Here is a 23385-nt window from a genome sequence, read left to right on the forward strand (position 1 = left end):
GAAATTTTTAGACAAATGGATGGATCTGTAGGATATCATCCTGAGTAAGGTAATCCAATCACAAAAGAACACATATGACATGTACTTGCTCATAAGGGGATATTAGCCCAGAACCTTGGAATACCCAAGATACAAAACGCAAAGCATACAAAACTCAAGAAAAAGGAAGACCAAAGTGAGGATACTTTGATCCTTATTAGAATGAGGAACAAAATACCCATGGAAGGAGTGACAGCAACATAATGTGAAGCAGAGACTGAAGGAATGACCATCCAGAGACTGCTTCACCTGGGGATCCATCTCATAAACAACCAGAAAAACCAGACACTACTACGGATGCCAACAAGAGATTGCTGACAGGAGCCTGATATAGCTGCCAACTGAGAGGTTCTGCCAGTGCCTGACAAATACAGAAATACATGCTCACAGCCATCAAATGGTCAGAGCACAGGGTCCCCAGTGAAGGAGCTAGAGAGAGGACCTATGGAGCTGAAGGGTTTAGAGCCCCATAAGAGGAACAACAATATGAACTAACCAGTACCTCCAGAGATCACTTGGACTAAACCACCAAACAAAGAAAACACATGATGGAACTCATTGCTCTAGGTAAATGTGTAGAGGAGGATGGCCTGGTTGGTCATCACTGGGAGGAGAGTCCTTGGTCCTATGAATGTTCTATGCCCCAGTAGAGGGGCATGCCAAGGCCAGGAGGAAGGGAGTGAGTGGGTTGGGGAGCAGGGGTTGGTGTAGTAAACAGGGGATCTTCAGAAGGTAAACTAGGAAAGGGTTTAGCATTTGAAATGTAAGTAAAGAAAATATCAAATAAAAAAGGCATTTGTTAGAATTTTATAGGATGATACCTAATTACAATCTTCATTGGTTTTGAGTGATGTTTTTTGGCAGACACAGGTGAATCATAAAGTAATAAAATGAACATTGAAGGACCCCCACAGAAACCTATCCCCCAAAAGATTGTGGAATTTATTATCTCTACTTGCAGTTTCCAGTGATTGTATATTTGAAGGAAAGCAGAAGCATACACTGCTGTGTTTTCTGACAGCTTTTTATTCCCTTAGACTATGCTTTGATTTAATGAGAGCTATTACAGAAAAACTGATGTATTTGCCATTAATGCGTTCAACACCATCATCCACAGTATTTTCTAAATACAGTAGCTAAATATTTGACAGCAACGATGCAGCATGGGTAAGTTTTCCATCATTAAGTTCCTATCCAGAGAGTTGGACATACTCTCCATACTGAATGTATGAAGGACTTTGTAGTTCAGTCTGGCTCAGAAGAAACTATGGAGCCCAAGTCCCATGAAGAGTGCAGAGATCCATCTGGGTCTGATATCTGTGGGATTTCATGATCACACCTGAAATAACAAGGCTCTTAGAGTGAAGAGTTGGAGATCACTGTGTTAGTCATAAGAATAAATGCAATGTACTCAATTGTAACTGAAAGCTGACAGTCAATATGTACTGTGTATAACCTTATCAAAATATCAAATTACTTAAAAGAACAATAAATAACCAATAAATAACAAAACTTTGAATGAAAACAAGAAAAACCAAATACCTAAACTAATCAAAACTCAAACCAAAATCAAACCACAAAAACTGTGCAAAGCAAAATTCTTAGTCTGCTCATTTTGTAGCACAGCCTTACAGCCTGTGGCTGTCCTTGGCAACTTAGTAGAAAAGCAGTTCCTGGAGGTAGCAAACTTTGCCGGAGAAATTTAAGCAACACTCTCCTTTTGGAGTGTGGGTCTGAAGGATATGGCCTCCCAAGTCAAAGCAGAACACATGTTGTAGACTTGTATCCAAGTTTTTACAATTTTGTTGACTGATCTCCATGTAATTAGTCATGATGACCCATCAGGAAAAGAGAAATTTGCACTCAGATTCTTCCTGGATGCCCAGCAGCTCTTGATGTGTCTCAGCATTTATGAGTCCCTTTAAATGTGCACTCTTCCTGGGCCAGAGGCTAGATGAAATTAAGGCCTGTTCATACCAAAGAAACAAAATAAAGGAGGAGCATACAGCCCATTACAGCCATGGTTATTAGGGATGAGAGGCAACAGTGGTGTATTTCCTGTGCACACTCAGTGCTCTTCCTCCAGCACTTCTCTTTGAGGGAGATCATGTCGTGGTCAGTGCCATGTTCTGCTTTCTGCTGGACTATTTCACACTTAGGGAAGAAAGAAACAAAGGCCGGTTAAGCATTTGTCAATTGAGCTGTCTCTCCCAGAACAGCTCTATTCAGCTGGACAAACCAACATGTCCTATCAGCTGAGATCATAATGTGCATCCCAAGTGTCATAGAGCACCTGATCTTGGAATTGTTTCTCATCTTTTAAAAACTGCTAGAATTGGAACTGTCAGCTACACATTATACTGGAGTTCTAAAAAACACCACATTTCCCCAGTTGTACGGGTATATTATATTGAGTAATAACATTGTAGCAATGTTTGAATGTGAGTTCAAGAGAGATGTGTGCAACCTAGAAACCATGTGGATTCCTTATGGGGTAGGAGTGTGCCCTGAACTGAAGTGAAGGCTATGATTATTTCTCCAGTGCAGGAACCTCACAGGGTTCCTCTTGTCAATCTTCTATCTGCAAATAACCAGAGACACCATACAACACAATACCCATGGGTAATTCATGGTTCCTAGAATCTGCAAGAGTGTGCTAAATAAAAATATTCCCAAGGCTGGGCAATGAACCTTAAAAGTGATGGTCATGAAGAAACAGAACAACACTGCTGTACATCTATGACTATTGCAGGGCACACTCTCAAACACACATAATATTTGTGTTTATGCAATACAAGCATATTGTTTTGCAGTGACCTTTTTAGTTTCGTGGTTAATACAAATATAAAAATCTCCCAGGATACTTTGCAGGAATAAAAAAACAAATCTTGAATGGGAAAGGTACTTAGTGGGCATAGCATATAGGCAGCGCAGTCAGTGATATGCTTTCCACTCATAAACCGGTCTGGGAATCAGGGTTCTTGTCCTATTATCCAATCTGGCTCAGCAAGTTCCCAAGGCTGTGTAGAATAGGTTTGTTTCCCAGCCTAGGCTCACATGTTGGTGGTGGACCAGGCTCTTGTTCTTGTTCCCTGTTTCAGACTTGTCCTAAAGTAATCAGTTTCATCCAATAGGATCTCCCTTTTCCATCACCTAACTGACTTGGTGTCCAAAGGCATGAGCCCAGAGTAATAGGAACTGTCTATAACCAGGATCCAAAAGAAACGTTTTCTCCCCAGAATGTGACTGTGTCAGGGCTATTTTGAGTAGGATAAGGCTGACTAGTTGAAGGACAAATGCTTGCATGGATTATCTCACACTGAGTTCATGGAAGGGCTGCACCACACAGGGCCTTTTCATCCTTCAGCAGATAGACACCAGGATAACTTCTCCCTTCGGGGCTGCTCTGAGGACCACTACAACCCTGAGCACCCTAGACTCTGTGGATAACTCCTCCTTGTTCTGGAAGCACTGGGTCAAAGAGGACTTCTATTCCACTTTCTGAACATGGCTTCTAACAGACATAACCAGTTTTATACTACCAGAACTGTCTGAAGGTCCTCATTTCTCCCAACCCCCACTGAGGCTGATTGAGACACAGGTCGGAAAAACCATGCATACACAAAAAGAAACACACAGACACACAGTCACAGACACACACACAAGCACACGCAGACTTATTCACATAAAATCATAACTGAGCAGAAAACAATGAGGTATCTGTTATGGTTCAGGACCAAGATAATTCAGACTATGCAGAGGTAATGTTTCAAGGGAGACCCAAGGACTCTGCGATTATTTTAGAGGAAGAAAAAGCACGAGAGAAGCGGGGTCATAGTGGCACACTCCTTTAATCCCAGCACTTGGGAGGCAGAGGCAGGCAGATTTCTGAGTTTGAGGCCAGCCGGGTATACAGAGTGAGTTCCAGGACAGCCAGTGTGAACAGAGAAACCCTGTCTGGGGGGAGGGGGGGAGGGAAACATCTAACAATGGTCCAATTTGGGGGCATATATTAAGAAATTTTTTCATGAAGCCTCAGAAATCACACACCAAACCTGAGCCTGTGTGAAGCCTTTCTATCATCTCTGGTCATCCAGCCAACTCCAGACTCTAAGGCCCAGGAATGACCACTCCAACAGCACTCAAAGAAAATTGAACTGACAAGCTGCTACTCAGGCTCTCTCAGTGTGAACCAAGATATATGAAGCCTGAAGAGACCATTTTGAGATAGAGCAGAAAAGGGGGGAATAGAAAAGCCGCCAAAAGACAGTAATGAAATCCAGTTATTTGTCAATTAAACTAGGCTGTCATCCCTGCAAACTATTTCCTACCTAGAATCTCACAAGTTCCCTGTAAAGCAAATGAGCTACAGGCCTTTACTTCTTCCCTCAAAGCTCTTGCTATTCTCAAGAAGGGCTCCAACACAGCACCCTTCAAACTTAAGGCATATAGTGTTGTGATGTCTAATCAACCTATCTCCCTTAGTGATTATAGCAGAGCAGGAACATTTGCATGCCAAATATGCAGTTTCTTGAACCAGGCTACCTCCACAGAGAGCCCTGTAGATGATCACATAAACAAACACTTGGAGGAAACATAGGTGAGTGCCTGGAGAAGTTGGTGGACTATTACATTTGATTGTCTATGTTTATGTTTAGACATGAGGGCAATCTGCCTCTGATACACATCATCCTACCTGCTGTTCCTTGGCACTTGGGACACAGATGTTCTTGCTGGCTTCCTCAGAGAACCTCTTTTCTTCCCCACAGGACACTTATGGCCAGCCTGCTCCACCAGCAGCCTTCTGTTCTCATTCAGTAATATCCTTACTTTTTCGTTGAGTTGAGTGCACTCACGGAGGAGGTGGTCCTCCTTAATGCTGATCCACAAAGAAAAATTGGTGATTCCCAGCCAGATTCCATTGGCTTGCCACTCCTACAAGTCCTATGATCCCTGCAAGGGCCCTGATTCCCAGACAGCCCCCAGAAGAGTCCACAGTTACATAGCAGCACCAAACAGAGGCAGGTCATATCAAGATACCAGCCATATTCCACAGGACTCAACAAACTTCTAAAAACCCTGACACCAAGAGTACACCATATACATCACAGAAGAGGAAATGTTCCTCATGGTTGATTATAGGTCTGTGGTACCATAAAACCTTCAGCAGGGAGAGGGCTTAGCCCCTCTGAGAGAGGTGAGACGACCAAACAGGTGTGCAATCTTTACATTTTTGTTGGGAATCCTAGATCTTTTAATCTGTGGTCAGAAACCCAGAGGTTCAGGGTTCCTGGATATTCCCAGCGTGGTGGAAAAGTTTTCTATGTAGAGGATCTTGAATTTGGAAGAATAAAGATTGGAGGGTCTTGGGCACTCTTCACACTTAGGACACCTGTGTCCAAGAGGTACAAATCCAAGACCCTTGCCTCAGGGCAGGGTTCCTGGATAAAAACAAATAGCATAAAACCAGAACCCTTGCTTTTGTTCAAAGTCCTAAAAGGACAGAAGCATTCCCTGCCTAGTTCTGGGGGTCTCAGTTGTGTCACTGACTCACCTGTAGGAATAGTTATCTTCTATCAGTTCCTTGGAGTACTGCATGGAACCAATTATGGACTGGATCATTTTATTCATATCCAACATTGTCTTCTCATGTTGTGATTTAATGATGTTGAATTCAGTGTTCATCCTGTGGCATGGCCCAAGAAGCAAATAATATGCTGAATTAAGGAATCAATAATCATGTGCAAACAGGCTATATCATGTACTACCCAAGCCAAGTGCATGCCACATCCTGGCTCATTCAAACTGGGTCCCCTAGGTGCTAATTAAACTTACTATCCTGGGCAGAGGACAGCAGAGCCAGGAGACCAAATGGAGCTAGCTGACTTTCAAGGGCTTCCCGGGCAAGCATGTAGGAATAGAGTACTTCTATGACAATTTTACACTACACTGTGCCACAGGCAAGGGTCCAGTAGATATCTGTAATGACTTTCCTCTTATTTTTAAGGCAGGGATTCTCATTTCTTGGTTCCTGTTGTTATGTGAATTCCCAGAGGACACAACTATTATTTACAGGAGAAAGGCTTTATCACATCTCCTCCAGGAGATTCCTGTGTGACAACAAGGAAACACCAGGAGCAAACTTCCCTGGTGATCACTTTGGACCTCTATGGACTCAACACTAACAGGACCTGCAAACTGTGCATCACACAAATCCTCAGACCCCATCAAAGGTCCCAGAGCCCCAGTCCTGAACAAAACACACGCAACTATGTTCACACACACAGACACAATTAGAATGCCAAATAAATCCAGACAGGTGCTATCTCTCAGAATATAATGAACAATATCAGAGTAAAGCCTTGAAGCCTGCAGGCATTGCATTCACACACTGAGAGACAGTAAGTGTGAGCAGGACATTCTAGCTGTTCACAGCAACAATCAGAATGCAAAAACCCCAAGGTCAAGTACAAAAGAAGATGATAATAAACACACAGCACCTTGTTTATCCAACAATTAAACACCTGTCAGGGCTACTTAATTGAATGATGGGAGATGACACACTCCATTCATGGAAGGAAATTGGGTTAACAGATGGCACAATACAGTCAACAGGGTACTGGGCATAATTCCTACCTGTAGTTCAAATCCTCATACATGTAAAGGTTCAGGATTCCACACATTTCCTCCATGTCATTGCTGATCTTCCTCATATCCAATTTCAGTTCTTCTAGTTCATTTATTTTTGATCTCTTCTTAGTCATTTTGGAATTTTGGGTTGAAGTATTTCTAGCAGACCCTGCAGATAGGTAAACACAAAAGAATTTGCATACTTGAAGGCCCAGGGGCAGGGGAGACCATTCTGAGTCCCAAGAAGAAGATGGAGGGAGAGAAAAGATAAAGACAGTGAAGTTCTAAAAGAGCAGAAAAGCTATCTTCCAGCTGGTTTGCTAAGCTATGTTCCTCTTCCTAACCACCATTGTCAGACATATGCCACACTCCCTGTTACAGGCCCGGCTGCCTTGAAATGTATAAGCTGCCTCAGACATAAAGATATGGGGAACATTGTCAGGTCATATCAGATGGGATGCAGGGAAATGCTGAAGTTCATAGTGCTTAGCACTATCAAGCACTAATTAATCGTGTGTCTTCAAATCCAAAGTGTCTGAGTCCTCACCACATGACATGACCAGGGGAGCATCCTTCTCTGTTCTTTTCATCAGAGACTCAAGTTACCTACAGTAATCATGGAAAATGAAGTGCTTCAACTCCCTTCCATGAAAGGACACACTGTTATTCTCATAGTGCCCACTTCTGAAATTTTTTGCCACTCAAAATGAAATTAAATAGCTCCCAGAAAAGTAGCTGCAGGTTTGTCAATTCCTGGCTCTGTCAAACTAATCATCAGAAATTCTTGACTCTTTTTCTGACATTGACAAAGTCCAAGGCTTCAGCTTGTAAGACCTACTCCTGGAAGGCCCAGCTCAAGCCTACCTCTACCAGGAAGTTCTCCAACTCTGCCCAGGACTCACTGTGCCTTCTCCAGAATGATTTCCTTCTTCCTTTTTCATGAGAAAGGATTCCCTCTTCCTTCTCTGTTGGTCTGGTCTCTCCTTCATCGCCATTCTCTTTCTGAAATAGCCTGAGCAGCCAGGAAAACATTCCTGCTGGTGAACCCAGAGCAAACAGAAGGGATGAACCACAGGCAGTTGCTGTCACCACAACACATGTGACAACACAGAGGATTCTAGTTCTATCCTAGATACAAGAGATTCTCCAAGGAAGGCATTACTGATGATGTCACTAGCAACTGCCATGACCTACCTGTTAACTAGTTCTGCCCAGCTTGGTCCTTTTCTGGGGTGCCTCTCCTGGAGCCTCTCATGGACCCGTGGGATCCCCTTTGGCAACCTCTCCTTCCAAAGCTGGAGAATTCTACTGCTTCATTAGATGTCATGTGCTTTTGAGGGGGAACGTTGGTTAGGACTCTGACATGCTTAAGAGATTTTGTTAGCACCCAAATCTCTAGGGACTGTGGATGTAGTAGATGTTTCACAACAGTAAATATACCAGCTGTGTCAATTCATGTGACATACACTCCAATTTCCCAGGGTTTTCCTGTCTCACAGAGGCAAATATCTTTCTCCTATAGGTTTAATTGTACAAAACATGGACAATATTTTCTAACGGTGTATTCCTTGACAGAGGGCATTTTTTCATATACATATATATATATATATATATATATATATATATATATATATATGTATATATATATATATATATATATGTATATATACATGAGTTTCACAAAATCTCTGGTTTACAACCCTATCTTTTACAAAGAAAACTCCCTACTCTTTTGAACATATGGAATCATCTACAGGGCAAATATAAATGGTTAACTTGCTGTCCCTTCTTCAAAACATTATCCTGCACATGCTCCCATTCTCAAATACAACCAGACAATTTAAGTGGGCAACAGAGAGTAGTGGTCATCCTGGACTGTACATTACTGCATTGTAGCCTCATAGCAATTACTTCTCCAATATCTGTCTTCCAGAATTGCTAAGTTGAGAAATGAGGGTGTTGCAGGTTGTAACGTCATACTGTACTCACAGCAAATATAATACTCAGAAGGTAGGGCTGGGAGTGCAATGACCTGAATTGAGATGAAACCTCAATTTTAATGTGTCTATAAGGTCAGGATGCTGTCCCTTTGGCATTATCATCTCTGGCTTTTGTGTTCTTATGCTGGCTTTGCTGAACCTGTGCCCCCTAACCTCACAGATTTAAGAGTGAAAAATCATGTATATCTTCTTTCAGAAAACATCTGAATTTCACTACCTTCTTGAGCCACACAATATCAATATGCAGAGCTCATAAATCAGGGGGAGATAGGTGATGGCTTCAAAGATGAGGGCTTTTTCTTACAATTAGGGCGCATATTTTTTTCCAATGTGATTTTTCCTTTTCTCTTTCACTAAGGGTGGCTTGTGTGTTTGCTGGCCTAAAGGGTCCTGGTTCCAACAACATGGGGCTTACTCTATAGAGGCTCAATTTTACCAAGAAAAGGATTGTTGTAGAATCATGTCGTGACAGCAAGTAGTTCAACTACACTGTCTTAGGTCCAGCTGACCTGGTATAGGACTGACGACCTGAGCTATCTGAGGAAAGGAAGCAGCATGCATTGTCACACAGCTCTCTCTGATGCAAACTGCTGGAATTGGAATAGGGATGTTTGTTTGTTTGTATGTTTGGTTGTTAATTATAAAAACAAAAAAAGTTAGCCACAGTTGGTACATGCCAGTAATCTCAGCACTCAAAAGGGTTTTAAACAATTGTTGTTGTTTGTATTCCTGTTGCTTTTATTGGTTTTGTTTTGAACTCTCCCAGCTATTTGCACTGGACCCAGAATATTAAGCCCATGCTCTGTACAGTCCTATCATTTATGTTAATCAGTGATTTTATTCTTAGCAACCACTCTTGAGATGATCTCATTACTCACTTTCAAATAAAGAAAACAGTCATACAGACATTACTTAAATTGTATGGTCTCACGTAATCAACTCATCATGACTGTAGAGTGGCATCCCAATCTTTGAAATACCCAAGCTTCTGTTTTTGAGATGCCAGGCATCTGTGGAAGACTCGCTATCTGGTATGGTAGGGGACCTGGAATGGCTGCCACCTGAAGGCCAACACTGCCCCTCCAGTGCCTCTGAAGCCTGAGGCAGAGGTCAGCCAACAACACAGGAACACTTGGCCACAGCTGGTTCAGGACTGTACTTTGGATGAGCCCTGAGACCTGTATTAAGAGAGGTTTCCAGAATTCTGGTAAAAGTGAGCACAAACACTTAGACTTGAGGAGAATAATGGATCTATGGGACAAACATCTTTCTTTTTTATTTATCTTTGCTATGTTCCTAGTTTATGTCAATACCAAAGGCACCCTACTTTACAACATCTATTCTCTCTGGGTGTTAAAGTTATTGCCTGTGTATACACACTAGAGTTACTAGAACAATACATTCTGTCCAATTTTTTTAAATAATTAAATATTTTTTATTGATATCTTTTTATTTATTCACTTTACACTCTGCTTTCTGCCCCCTGACACCTATATTCTTTCCCCAATATTGCTGGCTGCTTCTTTTCTGAGGGAATATGGGGCAGCTATCTCAGGTCATCCCTTCTTCTACCAAAGCTGAGTGACCCTGTCCTGGAGAAAGGTGCTGAGGGTGCTGGGAATGAATGACTTCTGCTTGGCTTTCTTCTTGTTCCACTTGGCTGTCTTTGAGCAGTTCTTGCAGAACTGTCCTTGAACTTGGTACTTCATCCTGATGGTCCGTAAGAAGCACTGGTTTTATTAATTATTCTTGAGAGTATATTTCCATCAAACCGAATCCCATCAGTATACTAACAAGGACAAAGGAAATGAGATATGAGACATCTATTCCAGGAGTTTCCAATTGTTCTCAGACCAGCAGTAGAGAAGCCCACAAAGATGGCAAAGGTAACTGAGGTCACACAGGGTCCTGAGAGCATACTGCTGCTTTCCTAAAGAATGTTCTAGAGGATTATTATATCTAAACTCCCATAGATTCGTGTGCACTGGACACCAAAGGGCTCAACATACTTTGCTTTTGTCACTCAGCTTCTCCAAGTATTAGAAGTCCCCCAATTTAGAGGGATTTGAAGGTATAAATAAGTCCCAGTGGCTAGAGGTACCTCAAAACAATGTGTAAGAACAGAGAACTGCTTGAGAATCAGAAAGACAAGAGCAAAGTCATAGCCCAATAAGAAAATCTGAGTAACAAGCCATCAAGTGAAAACCGAAAGTAGCAGGCCATGCACCAGTAAGGTTGGTCCTTGGCTCTCAGGTAGATCTATCTGAAAATTTCTGAGGAACTCCATTTTGATTTCCAGAGTTGCCATAGCACTTTGCAGTCCCACCAGAAATGGAAGAATGTTCCTCTTTCTTCAAATTCTCACCAACATATGCTTTCACATGAGTTTTTTTGATCTTAGCATTCTTCACTGGAAAGTATAACGCTGGACACCACCTCAGGGTCATTTTGATATTCATTTACCTGAAAAAAAAGGACTTTGCACACTTCTTCAGTGCTTCTCAGCCATTCAAGATGCGTTGTTGTGAATGTTGTGTTTAGTTCTCTACCTCATTTTTAGATTGTGTTCTTAGCTCTTATGAAGGTTATCTACTTGAGTTCTTTATAACATAACAACAGAACCTGAGGAAATCCAAAACATCATCAGATCCTACTACAAAAGGCTATACTCGGGAAAACTGAAAACCTGTATGAAATAAACAACTTCCTAGACAGATACCAGATACCAAAGTTAAATCAGAATCAGATTAATGATGTAAACACTCTCATTTCCCTAAAGAAATAGAAGCAGTCATCAATAGTCTCCCAGCCCCAAAAAGTCCAGGACCTGACGGGTTTAGTGCAAAGTTCTAGCAGACCTTCGAAGAAGACCTGATTCCAACTCTCCTCAAACTATTCCACAAAATAGAAAAAGAAGGCACTCTACCCAATTCTTTCTATGAAGCCACAATTACTCTGATACCTAAACCACACAAAGATCCAAGAAAGAAAGAGAACTTCAGACCAATTTCTCTTATGACCATGGATGCAAAAATACTTAATAAAATCCTCACAAACCGAATCCAAGAACACATCAAGACAATCATCCATCATGACCAAGTAGGCTGGATCCCAGGGATGCAGGGATGGTTTAATATATGCAAATCCATCAGCGTAATTCACAATATAAACCAAATCAAAGAAAAAAAACGCATGATTATCTCATTAGATGCTGAGAAAGCATTTGACAAAATCCAATACCCATTCATGATAAAAGTCTTGGAAAGATCAGGAATTCAAGGCCCATACCTAAACATGACAAAAGCAATCTACAGAAAACCACCATCAAACTAAATGGAGAGAAGCTGGAAGCAATCTCACTAAAATCAGGAACTAGACAAGGATGCCCACTTTCTCCCTACCTATTCAATATAGTACTTGAAGTCCTAGCCAGAGCAATTCGACAACAAAGGAAGATCGAGGGGATACAAATTGGAAAGGAAGAAGTCAAACTATCACTATTTGCAGATGATATGATAGTATGTATAAGTGATCCTAATAATTCCACCAGAGAACTCCTAATCCTGATAAACAGCTTCAGTGCAGTAGCTGGATATAAAATTAACTCAAACAAATGAATGCCCTTTCTCTACACACAGGATAAACGGGCTGAGAAAGAAATTAGGGAAACAACACCATTCACAAGAGTCACAAACAATATAAAATACCTTGGCGTGACTCTAACTAAGGAAGTGAAAGATCTGTATGATAAGAACTTCAAGTCTGTGAAGAAAGAAATTGAAGAAGAACACAGAAGATGGAAAGATCCCCCATGCTCATGGGTTGGCAGGATTAATATAGTCAAAATGGCTATCCTGATGAAAGCAATCTACAGATTCAAACTTCCAACTCAATTCTTCACTGAGTTAGAAAATGCAATTTGCAAATTCATCTGGAATAATAAAAAAAACCTAAGATAGCAAAAACTATTCCCTACAATAAAAGAACCTCTGGGGGAATCACCATGCCTGAACTCAAGCTGTAGTACAGAGCACTTGTGCTAAAAACTGCATGGTACTAGTACAGCGACAGACAGGTAGATCAATGGAAAAGAATTGAAGACCCAGAAATGAATCCATACACCTATGGTCACTTGATCTTTGACAAGGGAGCTAAAACCATCCAGTGGGAAAAAGCCAGCATTTTCACCAAATGGTGCTGCCACAACTGGCAGTCATGTAGAAGAATGCAAATTGATCCATTCTTATCTCCTTAAACAAGACTCAAGTCTAAGTGGATCAAAGTACTCCACATAAAACCAGAGACACTGAAACTTATAGAGGAGAAAGTGGGGAAAAGCCTCAAAGATATGGGCACAAGGAAAAAGTTCCTGAATAGAACAGCAATGGCTTGTGCTGTAAGATCGAGAATCGACAAATGGGACCTCACAAAATTGCAAAGCAAAAGACACTGCCTCTGGTGCATTCTGGGGGTCCAGTTTCCTGAGGTTGCCTGTTTACATTCTTTCTGCCAGACATCAGGACTTCAGTCATTTTCCCTCTACCAATACCAGTTCTGGTTTCCCTCTCCCCACCCCAACTGCCCCCTACCATGTTAGGGAGGGAGGGAAGGACCTGGGAGGGAAAGTGATCCTGTTTGTTTAAAAATGACTTTCATTATGATGTGTTAGACTTAGGACTAGCTCTGGATGCTGTATGCTGGCTCTTATGGGACTCTGTTACAGAACACTCCTCTGAAGTGCTCTAGGCATCCCTGCAGCAGAGGCTCTGCCTGGGTTCATCCAGCTACCTCCTAAATCTTCTCTATCCAGAGAACACTATTCACTAGAAATAGGCAGAAACTGCAGAGAGCCGGGTTCAAGGGTGGCAATCTCAGGTCTACAGGCAGTATTTCTCAATAAAAGTGTAGTTTCTTCCAACCATGGTTATGCACTCCTTTAAATCCCATCACTTAAAAGTTATAAACAGGAGGATCTCTGTGTGTTCAAAAACAGCAAGCTCATAACATATCAGAGAGTTTGGAATGGAGGAAGACACTCACTGAGTACCAAACATATTGTTTCCTGGACAGAAGGTCCTGAAGACTAGATCCATGTAAACTCTGATGTGTTCTCTTTCTGGCTGTGACCATCAGGTTGTCCATGAGCAGAAAGAAGCCCACAAAAGTCACTCCACAGGATCCTCCCAGGCTTTGTTCCTACTTCATCTGAGAGACAACCAAGCAAGACCAGATTTTTTTTTTTATTGCTTGTTCTTCTTCTGCATGACCAGGTCCTTCTGCTCAGCAGTACTATAGCCTTTGCTCCAGACTATCCTGTTCCTGATAATTAGAGTATGTGTTCTTAGTGGAGGGGTATCAAAAATCATGCACACACTGGAATAAAAATGCAAGTGTTTACAAAGGATACCAGTGGTTGATGATCAGCCAGGCAAGCAAAGCAGCCAGCTTCTGGGGGAAAGAGCAAACAGTATTTCAAGACAGAGGCTGAAAATGAAACCCAATGAGATCTTCTAGAAAATGAAGAAAATGCATGAAAAAGTGCATGAAAAAAAAATACCACATGCCTATACTATACAAAAAAGAAAATATACACACACACAAAAACACACATATCCGCAGCCTATCCACCACACACAGAGTATGTAAATGAGAGCAAAATACCAAAAAAAAAGCACCTCGTGCTGCAAGAACACATTTGTTTAGTTATAGCATACCAGCAATTTGAGCGGTATCTTATACTATGCTAAACAAAAGGTGGAAGATACAATTGCTATGGTGAGCATGCTTTGCTTGGCCAGACTATGCTGAAGTGGTTGCATAAAATTTCCTCTTGCAATCTTAAATCTCTGACACCATGTCCCTAGCTTGTCAGAATCCCTACCCACATCCATAGTCATCCAGTCAACAGGAGAATGCAATCTACAGAAAAGGAGAGTACTCCAGCCTCATTCACAAAAAACATGGCTAACACTCTGCTAGTCAGAGTTCAGTCAGTGTGAGTCTGTCCTGGGCAGATTAAAAAGATTGTCTTGAAATGTAGACAGCAAAGATGAGAAATGCCACATGTCACCCCAAAAAAGATGACATCAAGAACTGCTCATTTGGCATTTGCAAAGGGATTCCCCCCACCCTTGCAAGCTGCTTCTCACATGTGAATTACATGACTGATGCCAAGCAAATAAGCCACAAGCCCTGACTTCACTCACTTAAAGCTCTGTGCACTGAACCCTGTAGGCGTGTGGTGTATTATTGAACTGTACTCATCTTTGGGCTGAAGTATTAAGCAGAGGTGGATTTGCTTGCTGATAATCCACTTTCTCACAAGAAGCTCATTCCCCAGAAATATTTGTGCTTGGACATAGACCTGAACAATTGGCTGTCATGAGGTATGTACTTAGATTGCTGTGTGGATGAGTAAGATGATGGATGAAAGCACAGGTAGGTGGATGAGCTCGTCTAGAAGTTACAAGGGCAGATGGAGCTAACCATTAGCCTGACAAAGCTGCCTGTCTCTACCTGTTGTTCCTGACTCTGGAAGTCACTGGCCTCTTCCTATTGGTCCTTATGGAGCCCCTTTAAGTCCCACAAGTACTGCAGCACCAGTGCCTCATCTTCCAGCACTTTCTTATTCCTGTGCCTCCTCAGCATGTCTACCTTCTTCTTCAGCTGATTCAGTTCCATCAGAAGGTGGCTCTGCAGGTTTCTGCAAACACCCAATGCATACAAAGCCCCTGCTATCCTTTTCCTATTAACTTATAAGAAACACCATCAACCCCACCAGACCCTGGTTCTCAGGAAGACCTAGATAAGAACTCAGGACATCTAGGTGAGCTGCACTCAGAAAGCAAAAATTAGAGAACAGCAAATTCCAGAAACACTCATGCTACTTCCAAAAGTCCCAACACTAAGAGGGATCCATGTTTCCTAAAAAGAAGAAGTGGACTACAGTTGTCCCTATCTGTCCATCCTAATGGAGAAACATCACGAAGGAATGGGCAAAGGCACTATGAATTGGAAAGGAGAAACAAGGGGAACACTTGCTATATATGGGTCTGCTGGTAACTAGCTCTCTACAGATCCTGACTCAGCCCCGGGGGTCAAGAAGACCTCACATGATACAAATAGTTCTTCTGTCAAGGCCAGGGTTTCTCAATTTACCAAATGCTGTGGATGCTTTAATGCAGTGACCTCCCAAACTTAAGATTATTTTCATTGCTACTTGGGTACTATAATTTTTGTACTGTTATAAGCCATAATAGAAGTGTCTGAGATAAAGGATTGTCTGATACACAACCTCTGTGAAAGGGTCCTTTGACCTTTTTTTTTTACCCCAAAAAGTGTTTCAACCCACAGGTTTACAACAGAAAAATCTAAAGGCTCCTGTGTGAAGTGGCAGAAAGCAAGAACCAGAGCTCGAGAGTCTCCTGTGCAGGATCAAAAGCAGAGATGGCAATTCTACAGCTCATGTGCTCCCAAGCAAGACAGACAGTTACCTATAGCAGCCTTTCTCTTTGCCAGGAATTCAAATGTCTCTGAGGCCTCAGTGTACACATTCTGTAAGCTCTGCAGGTCCAACATTACCTGCTTAGTCTCCACTTTCAATTTTTCATAGTAAGGATTTGATCTGTGGTTGGGCCTGGCCCCAAGAGCAAAGAGTCCCAAGAACACAGGCTTCAAGGGTCACCTGAATCCAGGATGGATTCTGAACTATCCAAGCTCACAGTATGTTACCTTCTACCTCCTATGTACTAGGATCATCTAAGCTTATTAATCTTGCTATCTTGTCCAAAGGTCTCCAGAGGCTGGGTGTCCAGGTGGTTAGAGTTCTGGTTGTTTGAGCTCCCGCATAGGCCTGGAGGGACAGACGAGGTCTCTAAACTCTCAGTAGTTTATGGCACAGGTGTGGGTATACAGAAACTATGAGGACATTTCTCCTTTTTTTTTTCTTTCAGAACAAGGACTCTTGATCTTTGGCCTAGTCCTATGAATTTGGCCAAACTATATAATCCACATTTCAGGGAGAATTACCCAGAATGAGGAGGTCATGGTGAATTCACCACAGAACTCAAATATTTCATCAAGTTGAACACATAATGCAAGTGCATTGTTGCTTGAAGTATGGTTTCCAGTCCTAAGCATTGGCATTGTCAGCAGACTGTAAGGCAGGCAATTCCTCAGGTCCTACCACATACCCTTATGACCAGAATATAGAGAGAGTCACACACACACACACATGCATGCACACAGAATCAGGGTGTGTTTGCAGGGAGAATGAGAAAGTACAATTGAAATAGAATCCAGAGGAAATGCAGAGGACATTCTGTTTATAAGACCCAAAATCTGAGAAGAGTATTAATGAGCCCAAGACCTTCCATCATGTATCAGGATGGACCAAATGGGACCAAGCTTTCCTGGTGATATAGCAAGCTTCAGCAAGCAACACCTGCCAGACAATTACAAAGTTTTGCAAACAAACAAACAAGGAACTCAAGCAAGCAAACAATCAATCAAAACCTCACAGCAACTAATATCTCACTCAAACGGTCACATGTCAGTGCCTCTATCAATACATGCTGAGACATCACATCCTCTTCAATCCCTCAGTTGTAGGCTTTCATTTTCATATAAAAAAAATAGAATACCCTATGTCCGCAGCTCACTCCTGCTCTGACTTCAAGTTCAGCCTGTGAGAATGTTTAGGGAGAAAAGGTTGGGCACAGTGACACCCTGGAGTTACAGTCTCCCAGTACCATAAAATTTAATAAGAATAAATTGTAGGCCATACCATAGACCCAAGAAATTGACCATGATGTTTGACAGAATGAAAAATACCTCTTGTGCAAAGCTTTCTCACTGATGAAGATCAGGTGATCTTGTAGCTCATTTTTCCCACTGGTCATCGGCTGACTGATTAGACTTTCCACTTTCCTCACCCATCGTCTGAACAGGAGTGTTGGGGATGATGGTGATACACCAGCAGCCCCTATGGGTAGATGAACACAAGTGAATATGCATACTGTCAAGGCACAGAGCATTGACAGAACACTGAGTCCTATACAGACATCTTACAAAACAGGAATCCATGTGACCCAGTCATTCCTCTTTCGCTTCACTTTGCACATGCATCATGTGACCAAGGACAAGATCCTCAGGCTTATTCATAGCTGCGTATGATTTAATTAGGCAGTACTGTCCATAAGCTTGTGGTATAGAAACCATCAGAAAATTATCATAGCCCACAAGCACCAAGATGGTGTGGAGATGCCCATATCTCCTGTCAGGTCACTCTAGAAACAAGACTATGGATGGAAAAACAGTGCAAGAGCACAATGCGTTCCCAGACTCACCAAGTCAGCTGCGTGAGAGCCCAGTGTGCCCAGAGTTGGCAAGAAAGCACCAGTCTCTACTCTGGCTCACTATTTTGACAGTCCAGTGGCTAGACTAGAGAACAAACTGATACCCACACCTGCTACCTATGTGGGCAACTTTTAGGGAACACTGTTCAGAGACATTCTTCTGTGACATCGGAGAAATGAAAGGTCTTCCCTGGGAAGCCAATTTCTTTCCTTCTTAGGAGAGCTGGACAGACAGTTCACCTAATGGAGTCCCTGGGGTAAAGGACAGTGATGCCCAGCCCTGAGGTGCTGACATCTCACTCACAGTCCTCTGCCTGCTGCTGCTTTCACTTTTGTCCCGTTCAAACCCATTTCCCCTGTAAGAGCAGAAGCCTGAAACTCCCAGGACAACAGCTTTGTCCTTAAAACTTCATTGATCTGGGACAAACTAATGTCCTGTAATCATTGACAAATTCAGGATCCATGACAAGCAGGGAAGGCCAGAAGCTTCCCAGAGAGACTAACTACTGAGTCCCAATTCCTGAAGACCCAGAAACAGACTGTGGTCTCCTTCAGGAATTTTCCTATCTTCTGACCAATACTTATGGTGGCGCATTTTCAAGGACCATTTATTTCTTGATGCTTTGGTCCGAGGGTCAAGGGTCATCTTTCTTCCTCTCGCTTGTGTCCATTTTTTCTCCTAAGTAGCATCCTTCCTCTAGCCAACATATCTATGGATGATTAGGAAAGGCAGTGCATAAAGTGGTCCAAGTGCAGTTGGTGTTGCCACAACACAGGTGACATCTCAAACCATGCCAGGCCTCTCCAGGATACAAAAGAATGTCTAGGGAAGGAACTGCTGATGTCATGGGGAGCTGACACTGCAACCATGCTAACTAGCTCTCCTCACAATTCATGCTGCACTTTCCAGGAGCCACTCCTAACACTGAAGGGAATCCTTTCAGTACCTCCTCCTTCCAAAGACCTCCATTAGATTGGTTGGAAACTCATTACTAATTCCCCCATGGGGAACTGATTGTTTATTTTCAAAAATTTCCCCAGGAATGTTTCATTTCTTTCTCAAAATTACCCTATTCATCTAAATGTGAAATAAAATACTCCTGAAAACTCAGATTAGGATGAGTATGGATGCTGAAGGAACACCTGCCTCAAGTACTGATGCTTGGAAGCACACCCAGGAAGAGCCTGCAGGGCCTTGAACTCACAGATATCTACTTGTCTCTGAGTACTCCCAAGTGCTGAAATTAAAGGCAGGCAGAACCAGGCCAGGCATTCCCATCACCTCCTTTCTCTCCCCTACTTCAACTTGTGTCCCAACATTTTCTTTGGTCCCTACCTCTAATAGAAAGCAGGGCAGAAGGTACTTGGATTCTAGCTAATGGCTCTTTTACTGTCATTCTCTTATGAAGCCTGGACCACATGTGTGCTGTTAGTCAATGTGATCACATATAGCTTCAAACATTAAAATATACCCTTTGTTACAAGATCCAATCTTCTTGAAACTCAAACTGTGTTCACTGAAAAATACATCATAGATGGGAGAGAGGGGAAGAGAGAGAGAGAGAGAGAGAGAGAGAGAGAGAGAGAGAGAGAGAGAGAGAGAGAGAGAGAGCAAATTCTTGCATACATGTTGCCACATGCCATGATAACACAGTAATCCCATTTAGTCAAGTTTGTATGGTAAAATATTAAATTCCCTATATTTAAATTTTAAGAAAGTTTTTTGAAAAACCAACTCAGAACTGGAATCCCAGTGAAAACAGGTTTGCTTTCTTTGTTGTTCTTTCATTTTGTTTTAAGAGAGTATGGATTTATTTTGGCTCAGAGGATAAATATATCTTGGTGGGAAAGGCATGGAGCTGGGTCTCTAGTTGTGGTTGCCAGAGCATGTACCAGCTGCTTGTCCTGTGCCACCTACTAGGAAGCAATGGGGGGAGGGGACACACACAAAGCTTGAAAATGAGAGTCTCTGAGCACACAGAGTTGGGGCTTCAAAAAGCTGTGATTCTACTGCTTAGATCTGATATCTCTCTCTCTCTCTCTGTCTCTCTCTCTTACTCTCTCGCTCTCGCTCCCCCCCTCTCTCTGTGTGTGTCGGTGTGTCTGTGTGTGTCTGTGTGTGTGTGTTAGACAGACAGACAGACAGTGTGGCTTCTTAAAATTATATATAGACTAGCAATTAATGTTCTAAGTATAGCATGCCCCATGACGGTCATATCGATTCATTCTGAAGGAAACCAGAACTCACTTCATTCAGATTCTTGAGATCCCTGAATCAAAGTTAAAGACTCTGATTTTGGGGAATTTGATGATGCCTTGTACTCTGCTGAAGCAAGAGCAGGGCATGCAGTTTCAGGCCTGCCTGGCCTACCGAGTAAATCCCACAGCAGCCTGTCCTACAGTGTGATGCTCTGTCCCAAACATAAACAACACAGATTCGGATGGACCCAGTGTTCCTTCAAAACATATTTAGATTAAATCGTCAACCCCATTGCACCCCATGCCAGAAAATTTAACATTTAAAGCTGTTTCCTCTACTACATTCTTGCTTTCTCTTGAATACACTCCTCTTTTAGTTGTTCAGGTAATACAACTTTCTTAAGTAGTTATATAAAGCATTTGAAAAATCCTTAAATATTGTAGTCATTACACAAAGTTCTGAATAAAATCCCTCGTGAGAACTTTTTATGACACATACTTGGATAGATGTCAACCTTCAGCTATAAAGTAAGGTTCTTGGGGACAACGCTTGTCTGAGAGTTAACAGCTTGCCCAACAATCTCAGAACACGACAGGTGTTGGATAAGAATATTTGCTGAACTAATAAAATGCCTTAGCCACTTACATACGCCAAGTTTTGAAGAGTTCAACATTTAGCCACTGCTCCTGCTCCATCTCACATCTCTGTGAAGGTTTTAGCTTTAAACGTTCATGTGGTGAGACGAGTACTGAAGATTTTCTAGGAGAATAAGAAAGCACTCTGTTTCTTAGCACTTTGGAGAAGAAAGCCTGAGGTTCTCTAATTTTCTAACTGCGGTGAAGTCCTAGCATTCAGCACCCAAAAAGCACTACACATAACTTGGAGCTTCCCACCGTACGTGGTGGAAGCTGATAAGATTTTATATAGTAAAGTTCAAAACAGGTCGCTGGATTTCATTCCCAATGATCTAAAATGTCAAGACTGAATTGTATGTTTAACCAAGAACACCTTACTCCCTAATAATGATCGCAATAGAACACGAGCAGATGGGCTACCTAACGTGCAAACTCACAAAAACAAACGCAGTGGCAGATGGATCAAAGTCGAAGGACACTCGTGAAAGGTCAGGAAGCAGGAGGCAGTAAATTGTACCCTGGCAAAAGGGCTGGAAGTCTAAGGGTAAGAAAAGAAGCAAGCCTGGCCCCTGACCTACAAGCTCTCAACAGGCAGAGGGCGCACCTGAGCAGACTCAGGAAGTCCCTGGGAAAACTTCACTGGAACAGCACCTCAGCAGGGATGAAGCCAGAAATTTTGGACCAGGCTTTTGAGACGGTTCACAACGTCAATCAAAAAGGAGTAAGAAATACATAGATAGGGTATGCAGAGCCAAAATTCATTGCCCACTCAAGATTACAAGGGTCTACGCAGGGCGGGGATTCCTGGGAGGAATCCCTGAATGGATGGATGGATAACAGAAGGTTCAGTTTGAGGTGCAAGAAATAAGTTAATGGATTTTAGGGAATAAATCCAAAGACCCCGACTCTCATCTTCTCACACGCAACACTGAGCCCCAAAAGTGACTCAATCTGCGCATGGCGTGTGCTGTGAGATCCAGGCGAAAGCGAAGTTATCTGGGGCTGGATCCCTGGCCAGGTCCTTGACCCTCGGAACAGTTCAGGGCAGCCTAGGCCACCCGAGTCGGAGGCGTGGCTCTGGGCTTCTGGCAGCCGCGGGCCTTCCCAGGCGGCGGTCCTCGGGAACCTGCGTGCCCAGGTGACTGCCAGCGCTTGGTCAAGAGGTGAACCCCCATCTCCTCCTGGCCGCACCCGCTGACCACGCAACCCAGCCCCCTCCACTTCCCTGGCCTCCATGCCACTCTAGGAAATAAAGTGCAAAGCTGAGAAAAGGATGAAGCACGGAAATGGTCCTCTCCGGATCCAGAGGCCGACCAGACAAAGGCGCTTCGGGCGGGGAGCAAGGAGGAGCCAGGGCGCGGGAGGAAGCGCTGTCCCGGCTGGGAAGCAGCTGGGGACCTCATCCCGGACCGCTTCCGGAACGGAACCTGGCCAGGAGGGGAAGGCGGGGAGCAAGGACAAGCGGGAGGGGTGGGCGCGGGCGCGGGCGCGGGCGCGGTACTCACCGGTTCCTCCCAGGCTGGGCTCTGGGATCCAAGCACGGGGCGCACGTGCTGTGGCTCCATCCTGCCGGCCCGCGCCCGCTGACCGACGGAGCGCAGGGACAGGGCGCTCTCTGGCTTCCGATGCCTTCGCCACCCCCCCCCCTCCCCGCGCCGGTCCCTTCCTCCACCACCACCTCCGCAGCCGCATGAGTGCAGCTCCATGGCGCGGTGGCGAGCGCTCGGCTCCTCGAGCCTTTGCTGCCTCCCATGGCCCCAGAATCTGCCACCCCACCCCTCTCCTGTCTCTGCCTCCTACCCCCTCCCCTTTTCTCCCGCCGTCTGCCCCTTCCCCAGCGACCCCTCCCGGCCGGCGGCCCAGGATGCATGTGACCCCCCCTGCCAGGCCATATATGGCGCGGAAAGGAAAGCAGCCACCGGGCGGTCACAGGCACCTGGCGGTGGTGCAGCTAAAAGAGGAAGCTTCACCGAGGACCCAGGCTCAACAGGAGCATCGGGGATGTCAGGGGCAAGTAGCTCACGAGGGGTGAGCAGGACCTGGCCCCTTTCCTTCAGGCATTCCTTGCCTCGGGTGCCTGTAGCTCCAGGCGGTCGCCTCCTGAGCTGAGCCTGGAGCCAATTGCCCAGGACAGTACCTGGCTTCAACAGAGCAAGGCTGTGCTTTGCACCCCTGAGCAGCTCCCAAGCACCTATTCTGGCAGCTGGGATGTCTGGCTGGGCTGGCTAGGGAGCCCTGCTTTTATTCATTTTCTATGGCTGAAAGATTTTGTAAAAAGAAAACCAGCTAAGGAGCAGGTCTGTGGTTCCCTGTGAGCTCTCAACTCAAATTAGGGACAGGGGCAATTCAGAGACAGCTCAAATGTCAACTGTCTCTCCTGCTGCTCTCTGGGAAAAAGAAAATGAAAATTGCAACTAGCAAGTTTTTCAATCATCTTTCCTGAAATCATCTTTACTGGCAGTGGAGACAGTTTCCATCTAGTTGCAAACAGAGGAGTGACTGCATTTGCATGGGTCATTTCCTCT

The 23385-nt window shown here is 43.6% G+C and overlaps 1 protein-coding gene and 1 long non-coding RNA gene across 10 annotated transcripts in view; one reads left to right on the forward strand and one right to left on the reverse strand.

The window, feature by feature from the left end:
* Nucleotides 1–23385, forward strand: part of Gm32041 — a 145646-nt gene that overhangs the window by 18940 nt on the left and 103321 nt on the right. The window lies entirely within an intron of this gene.
* Gm3667 (predicted gene 3667) lies at nucleotides 1046–23106 on the reverse strand. 9 transcript variants are annotated; one of them, NM_001374143.1, is made up of 8 exons: nucleotides 22366–22477; nucleotides 20871–20984; nucleotides 17502–17652; nucleotides 7572–7706; nucleotides 6676–6838; nucleotides 5594–5725; nucleotides 4736–4918; nucleotides 1046–2193 (listed from the first exon to the last, which is right to left on the reverse strand). In NM_001374143.1, the coding sequence occupies exons 4-8, from the start codon at nucleotides 7699–7701 to the stop codon at nucleotides 2184–2186; spliced, it is 618 nt and encodes a 205-aa protein (NP_001361072.1). In that variant the 5' UTR covers nucleotides 7702–7706; nucleotides 17502–17652; nucleotides 20871–20984; nucleotides 22366–22477; the 3' UTR covers nucleotides 1046–2183. The 9 variants fall into 9 exon arrangements, with proteins under 9 accessions (NP_001361072.1, NP_001361075.1, NP_001361074.1 ...); NM_001374146.1 differs by lacking the exon at nucleotides 20871–20984; NM_001374145.1 differs by lacking the exon at nucleotides 17502–17652 and having other exon boundaries at nucleotides 7572–7703.

Source organism: Mus musculus, chromosome 14 (genome assembly GCF_000001635.26).
Source record: "Mus musculus strain C57BL/6J chromosome 14, GRCm38.p6 C57BL/6J".
Lineage (NCBI taxonomy): Eukaryota > Metazoa > Chordata > Mammalia > Rodentia > Muridae > Mus > Mus musculus.

Coding starts and splice junctions, on each gene's coding strand:
- Gm3667 (NM_001374144.1), bottom strand. CDS start 7,701: ATGTTTTCCTGGCTGCTCAGGCTATTTCAGAAAGAGAATGGCGATGAA. Junction 5,726..6,675: donor TATGAGGATTTGAACTACAG/GTAGGAATTATG, acceptor GCCATGCCACAG/GATGAACACTGAATTCAACA. Junction 4,919..5,593: donor GAAGATAACTATTCCTACAG/GTGAGTCAGTGA, acceptor TTTGTGGATCAG/CATTAAGGAGGACCACCTCC.